We start from the raw sequence: 8,266 nt of genomic DNA, 5'->3' as shown, positions 1-8,266 counted from the left end.
ATAAGGAGTGTGTTGTTTAGTCTGCTACAGCTGAACCACAGAGTATGGATTGTTTGCGCATGCGCTAAGGTCAGCTGACTGTGGGACTCAGTTGCTTTTTCCCCTGAACCAGATGGACTGAGTTAGTTTTTCCCCTGCGGTACAACATTTTAAATGGCTGTATCTTGTAACTCAGTTAGTTATTCTCCTGCAGCAGCTTTTGGCATGTTAAAATATGGACCACAGACTATCGAATGGCATCATAATCTGTAAATCGATTTTTTGGACTAAGTTGGTTTTTCTCCTGCACCCTTCATATATGATTGAATTTGTTTACAGGGAAGAAAGACTGATCCAATGTATTAAATATACAACTCATATAGTGTTAAAGAGTTAAATATGAATAGAAAATAGCTAAAAAATAACATACTTAGATCTAATTACGCGTAGCATAAACTATTTACAACTTATCTAAATCAGCGAAAGTGTCAACCTTCTTACATTTTTCTCCTTCGCCTCTTCGCACGAAGATCTTGCCGTCCCTGGTCCACACGTATTTGTACCCCTTCGTTTTCGCAGCCTCTTTGGTCCTTGAGAGGAGTTGTTTATTTTCTGGCGAGAGATGTTCATTGATAAACACTTTATTCTGTAAGTTGAATCTCGGGTTGATCTTATTGGCTGTCAGTGGTCGCACGTTCCTGAAGCTGCTGATCCAGACGTCCTTTTCCTCGAAGGTAGAGAACCGGACAATGATAGGCGGCGTCCTCTTCTTATTAAAGGAAGGTATGCGGTGAGCTGCTACCACTCTTTCTCTCTTCAGCTCGACTCCGATGGCTCTCCCAACGTCGTGGATGATGGCGTAAACATCTTCATTATTTGATTCAGGCACTCCGTCGATTTCTATATTTTGTTTCCTGGAGTACTGTTCTAGGTTTCTCACCCGTACCTCCAGATTCGAAACGTTGTTCCGTAGCTCCAAGTTCTCTTTCTGAAGCTTAAGGTTATCTTCCTGGGTTTTCTTTAATTCTTTCCTGACATTCTCCATTAGTTTGTTACTTTCCTCAACTGTGGTATTGAGGAAGCTCAACGAGGTGCTGAGGCTAACGTTCTCGGTGGCAATCTTCTTCAACTCTTTCAGCATTTCTTTCTTGAATGCCTCGATAGTGTTGACTAGAAACTCCTTGCTGATGGTCGTGGTTCCTGCTGATTTGCTACTGGCCACTGATGAGGACTCCGGTTTACAGGAATTACATATCCAATCTTTCTTGGAACTCCTTGTTTTCTGCGGAACACAGTTAAGATGGCACACTGCTCCACAGTTCTCTGCACACCTCACCAAGTTAGGTTCACCATCACACGCTGAGTTACAGACACTGCAGTTAACCGGCATTATTTGAAAATCGTCACTTCGCGATTTTTATAAAAATTATTAGTGTCGGAACACGATCGACCTACACGTGGCTCACTATGACCTTGAGCTCGGCGCACAGCGATAAGGTCCGCACTGCTCGGCTGACTGATAACAATAATGTTATTTATTGTTGCCTAGAGGCGCAAAAATAGCGAAATTGTATAAAAGTGAATATGTATCATAAGGTACGATATTTTCCATACTATGTGTATGGTTTCTTTTGTTTTACCACGAAAACAAATAGTTAAGCAAATTTCAAGTGTTTATTAAAAGAAAAGAACAATTTGAAGAATGGAAGTAATAAGTTATTTATAATTTATCGCAGTTTAAATGGCAATATCTTAAAAATGATACGTATTTACCGAACAAGTGATGATGTATTAATATTAATAAACAATATAATAAAGACAACAAACATATAAAACATTTATATTTAGAATTCACATTAGCTATTTGGCTCAATTTTATTATTTATTTTATATACATTTTTAGCATTTATTTTCAAGAACCCATTAGGAGTGGGATTTTACGCCAGTCTTTCACCGATGATCCAAGCAGGGTAGTATATGTACAGTTTGAGGCGGAGGGCGAAATAACAGTTTAGTTGCCGCTGAACTGTAAATGTTATTGTTATGGGAGTCTGTGGTTCACACTGTCTGATAACGTCTCTACTCTTTATAATGACGATCTTCCACTCTCACAATGATATTTATGTTGTTGTGACGAGGTTTAAACGCTGAATTGTAAATATTTTTTTAGAGTACAATAGGTTGGAACTGCAGTAAAAACTATACACTATATCCGTCACTTGAGAAAGTTATACTTTTAATACATACGATAAGGATGAGTAGAAGAGGGGGCTGTCATAAATTGTGATGTATTGCCAAGCAAACAATTCAACCAGTTATAAAATAGTTAACAAATTTGTGATTTTATTATGATCTACAAAAGGGATGTTAACTTTCCTAAAATGAATTAGTCGGTAATTTTAGAGTTAAGATTTAGTGATAAAGAAGACCATACTCCTTAATCTATGCTACAAGTTTCATCTGCAGAAGCCCTTTTTCAAAAACAAGATTTTTTATCTTCACGGTAGGCTAGCTTTGGGGAAAGGAAGCTACTCCCTAAGTGAAAGGTTCCTTAAAAAAAGTGTAATATAGTTAATTAAAAATCAAGCAGACGTTGAATATATCTATTTCAAAATGATCTTTTTATTATTTAAAATATGTTTTGAAGCATTTGTCTTACTAGGCCTAACTGTCGGGTAAAATTTTGTGTATATCTATAACGAGTCATCTTAAAACCCAGCTGGACTAGTGGCCATTTTAATTAGTGCTCAAGCACAATGGTGAACCCCATAAAGTTGTACGCTTTCATTTTTGATCGCATTTTATTGGAGATGATTAAATGTTAAAGTATAAAATATAATTAAGTATCTAAACTTTTTCAATTTTGTTCTGTATTTTTATACGTTATACAGAAAAAAAATTTTAAACTTAGTTGTAATTCATCATTTAAATATTCAAAAAGTATAAACTTGAAATAAGTACAAAGAGAACTTGGGTATGCTGTCACTTTTCTTTTTAATAGAATTGGTTTAAATTGGTCTGTCAGAAACAATTGAACTGCAGTCCATTGATGAGAACTACACAGTTACGGACTGTCAGTGTACAATATGTACGTCTGCTTGATTTTTAATTAACTATATTACACGTTTTTTAAGGAACCTTTAACCTTTCACTTAGGGAGTAGCTTCCTTTCCCCAAAGCTAGCCTACCGTGAAGATAAAAAAATCTTGTTTTTGAAAAAGGGCTTCTGCAGATGAAACTTGTAGCATAGATTAAGGAGTATGGTCTTCTTTATCACTAAATCTTAAATCTAAAATTACCGACTAATTCATTTAAGGATAATGCTGTGGTTATTATCCATTGTGAATAAATTATGTGGACAAAATATAATAAAACATCAAAAGCAATATAATAGAAATAATTTAATGGACTCAACTGATATTTATAGAACGGTCAACGATATGATTTTGATAAGCACTTATCGGATAAATACACTTTAATTTTTGACAAATAAAACAAAACTAACAACAATCGTGAAATAGGATAGTTTTTTAAATTCTTCTTGGTTCTATAGAAGAAAGGAACACGAGACAAATATTGTCTCTTTTGTGTGACTAAATCCAAAATTCCGCATAGTTAGTCAACAGTTGCATATTGAAGGAATCATATAGTTATTGTAGAAATTAGAATACAATGTTATGAGGCTAGCTGTCAGAAGGTAACAGAGTACATCAATAAACTGCCATATCAACATGATGCAAGGCGTATCGTAATATTTTTTGCAGGCGTCACTAACATTAATAACAGCAGACTGTGCGTTACCTTAATTAAATGTACAACAATATTAACTCACAGTATTTTAAGCATATATGAATTTTTATCAATTACATTTTCACTAGTTAGATATCTAAAATTATATTTACATTGACAGACTGCAACTATAAATTTGTTTCTACTAGGAAAAAACGTGTAACATAAATTTCAGCTTCACCTGAACTCGACAATTATCATTAAGTCGCATTAAATCAACTCTTCCTGCTTCCTATGTGTACTGTCCTGTGTGTTATCGAAGAGAATGGTTCTGAACATCAAGTGAATACGAAAAGGAGCAATAAACAACCTAAAAATATGATATCGATTTACATGTAAAACAAAACTTGAACACAAAGAAACACATCGGAAATGACGTACATCGTTTGAAGTTGTGCCGGCACTGTTGAATAGCAAGGAATCTTATCAATTCCTAATTTAAATCAACTCTTCCTGCTTCCTATGTGTACTGTCCTGTCTGTTGTCGAAGAGAATGGTTCTGAACATGAAGTGAATACGAAAAGGAGCAATAAACAACCTAAAAATATGATATCGATTTACATGTAAAACAAAACTTGAACACAAAGAAACACATCTGAAATGACGTACATCGTTTGAAGTTGTACCGGCACTGTTGAATAGCAAGGAATCTTATCAATTCCTAATTTAAATCAACTCTTCCTGCTTCCTATGTGTACTGTCCTGTCTGTTGTCGAAGAGAATGGTTCTGATCATCAAGTGAATACGAAAAGGAGCAATAAACAACCTAAAAATATGATATCGATTTACATGTAAAACAAAACTTGAACACAAAGAAACACATCGGAAATGACGTACATCGTTTGAAGTTGTGCCGGCACTGTTGAATAACAAGGGATCTTGTCAATTCCTAATTTAAATCAACACTTCTTCGAGAAGCAAATTAGTTTCACATTATGGATACTCTATTCTAACATCTTGTAATGCTTGTAATGCTCACATTACTGACATATCTTTGTGTACAATTCTGAAAAGATTTCCATATGAAGTACAATTAGTATCTGAAATAATTGAACAATAATGTTCATTGTAGCACTGTATGAATTGCACGGTTAATTTAACATAAATTTTCTTAAAACGTAAAACATACGAAAGTATATATTTTCAATGAGTAAAAAGACACTCTTTAATTACTTCTAAATGCACTAAAACTTGTGCCAAACACTCAACACAACATTAATAATAAATCGTACGATAGTTACGAATACGATTTACGAGATATGTCCTTATCTGAAATCAATGTTAAGTCCTCTTTCAGTTAGTTTAATAAAAAGTTCCAGTTAACTTAATAAAAAAATAATAAAAGTCCTGAGTTTGAAGTTCATGTTTCTAACTAAATTCATAACGTAATAATATTGACCAATTGTGTTATTTACAATTGCATAAGTATATACATTTCAATTTAGGGAACCATAGAAATGTTTGAGTAAAGAGTAAAGACCCGTCAAGTTGACGGACAAGATCGTGACGTCACGGTAGTCGTCAGGAAACATTGCAGGCTTGTTATTCGACAATAAAATACAACACGCACAATCGCTGCAGTCACGTTATAGCTCTTTTATACAAACATTAAAAGAAATTGTACGACTTAGTTCGTGTTTATGAGAACGGTAATGAGTTTGCTGTATCGATTTAACCGCAATAGTTATGCAGCATTTCGTCTTTTATATATATTTGGAGAACGTACACCTTTGCAATGATGAAAAGGCGTTTACTAGGTGAATAGGATCTAAGAAATGAATTAAGCATAAGCTATCGTTCTCCAAAAAGCGTCTTGAATTTGGTTTTTCTTTCACATAAACATTTAAAGTAAATGTCCGGACGATTTTGTTCTGGAATTAATAGAACAACCCTCTTTTTAAGCTGAGAGATTTTAAAACAGAACTGTATCGAAGAAAAATTCATCTAACCATCGTAAAATATTATGCAGTGAATCTAAAAAAAAAAATTGTATTGTTGAATTTTCGCAGTCTTACGAATAACTATTATTTTTAATAGAAATAATGATACTTTTTAAATAATGCAAAACAATACACCAATATTGTATCCTGTTGAGATCTTTATGGTGGTTGTATAGTGAAGCATGTTTTCTTATGGGAGGAAATGATCATTTCTCACTTATTTCACGGACATTAGTATACAAAAGTTAGAATCTTTAGAAAAACAGGCCATGAGGATAACTTAATAACATTCAAAAATATTCTGATCCTATAATAAATGATCCTTGGAATCTTATTAGAAACCATATATAAATGTGTTCAAATAGCGGGCTGTTAAGATTAATCTAATGCAAACTGTACTAGAGCTAGTCTAGAACACTCGGCACCAATCATTGGAGGATAAAAATTCGATTGACTTTGACTTCAAAACTTTAAGGCGTCAGGGGCCTGCTGCATGTGGGGGCCTGTGTGGTAATGCAAACCTCATTAATAATTACTGCATCATATTGTTCAAAATAGTTTACAAGATATTATATTACAAGAAAGAATGACATTGTATGTATTATTGGTCTGCAAGGTGTCTATGGCAGGTGGTTTACGATTTAAGTTTAAATCAAACCAACCGTTAGTGTCGTGTAATATGAAAGTATTAAAGAAAGAGTGCACAGAACAAAATGTAAAGATTATGCCTCAGCTGAGAGTTAACAAGACTCTCGTGACGACTCTATCAGATTGTGTGAGTCGCAGTGGCTTCCTGGCGACTCGCGTGACCTTCTTGTTGGTATCAGTGATACACTACATGTTATCTGTCATTGACCTTTTTGGTTCCAACTTTCCGTAATGTTCGTAACTTTGACACTATCCGAAGTTAACTAGGATATGATTAGTTAGAATTATGATAATGATCCTATCGATTTGGGCGAGTGACAAAGAGAGCAGTCGAAGCTTCTCGATACAAGGATTCCATTCCAACACAGGAAGCAGTACGAGTTTCCGACGTTTTTAAGCTTTAGCTCTATCCACCGGTTAACGTAAGGCTTATTCCAATATCGCGTAGAGAACATAACATAACATTGATAGAGCGATCCTACTAACTTGATACTTAATCCACAGTGTCTTCTTGGTCCATGATTAAAATCTATTCATATTGAACTATACGAGATGATGCAGCATGATTTAAATTAAGAATAATGTCACCGACTAATATCAGTCTCTCCTTGCTATTACATTGACTCAACAACATATCTAGCTCATCCAACTTTCATTGGTGATTGGTGGTCTGTAAATGCGTAAAATCTGTATGAATGTTTAAAAATGTTTACATTAAACGCCATGAACTCACATTCGGTTATTCTGACGTCAGACAAAATCGGAGAAACAGACAATATTTTGTGAATATACATCGCCAGGCCCCCTCTCCTTCTTGACTCTCTGCATCTAAACCAACAGTTATAATCTGGTGTTTGGAAAATATCAGTTAGCGATGAATCGATATATATTTATGGTATTAATAACACATCAAATTTACACCCACCTAAGAAAACCCTTAGGTCGTCAAAATTCCGAATAGACCGCAGATTCATGTGTTATATTAGTGGAGAATCAATGATCGCTTCGATAGTTGATAAGAAAGAATCAATATCAGGGAAATAACGGCATTTATCTATGTTTACATCAGAGAGTTCATCGTCGGTAAGTATGTGGCGTCTGTCTGTCATGTAATTTGGTTATCTACCGACCTTCGACGTGATCGTGTCTCTGGTGCCTGTAACTGAAACATACATATATATGAGTACCTACTCATTTGAATCTTGGCACCTTTCCTATTACACACATAATTACAGCAATACATTAGGTATAATATATTTGAACGATTAACCTTTATCATACATTACACTAAAAAAGTATACATTTTTTATATTATTTGGACTAATTTCTACATCAATAGCATGAATACATTACTAATATTCGTCCTAATTTGATTCGTACTTGAATTTCAGCAATAAAGGAAATCAATCTGCAAATAATCATTAGACTATAATTTACAGCATCGTACCATTGTAAGCCGCCTAACTGAGAAAAGGCAAAACTTCATCTATTAGTTACAATAATACTAAGGACATAAGACCAACCCAGACATAACACTGAGTAACACCTCACAATATTAAGCCATCCACATAAGTACCACCTGAGCTAATTTTAAACATTAAAGGTAAAAGAATAAAGATAAAAAAAATACATAATGATTCAAATGTATAAATAATTCTAACTTATACAAGTTTGTTCAGGTCGCTTTTTGATGTAATATGTAGAATTGAAGCATTTTAACTTTTTTCGCAAAGAATTTTCCGTTTTTTACACACACAAATTTATAGTCTCTGTCTTTGGAATTAAGTTTGGTTTCTCTATGCAGTTTTCTGTTGTCCACTGTCAGGTTTTCATTAAAATAGACTTTAGGCTTGCCCGCAGCAGCATTTTTGTAGGGTTTTCTTCCCTGAGTGATCCAACGGTCCCGAACA

General features: G+C 34.3%; 1 protein-coding gene across 1 annotated transcript; it reads right to left on the bottom strand.

Annotated features, from left to right (window-relative positions):
- Window positions 1–439: 439 nt before the first annotated feature.
- Window positions 440–1,369, bottom strand: LOC124358453. The gene has a single exon (XM_046810749.1). It carries the CDS (start codon window positions 1,367–1,369, stop codon window positions 440–442), a length of 930 nt encoding a protein of 309 aa, XP_046666705.1.
- Window positions 1,370–8,266: the final 6,897 nt, after the last annotated feature.

This window comes from Homalodisca vitripennis, chromosome 3, assembly GCF_021130785.1.
Source record: "Homalodisca vitripennis isolate AUS2020 chromosome 3, UT_GWSS_2.1, whole genome shotgun sequence".
Taxonomy (NCBI): Eukaryota; Metazoa; Arthropoda; class Insecta; order Hemiptera; family Cicadellidae; genus Homalodisca; species Homalodisca vitripennis.
The sequence above is the reverse complement of the archived record's forward strand: the minus strand, read 5'-3'. Positions and strand labels throughout refer to the sequence as shown.

What these genes read in the sequence shown, in the direction of transcription:
- LOC124358453 (XM_046810749.1), bottom strand. Translation starts at nt 1,369, where the DNA reads ATGCCGGTTAACTGCAGTGTCTGTAACTCAGCGTGTGATGGTGAACCT.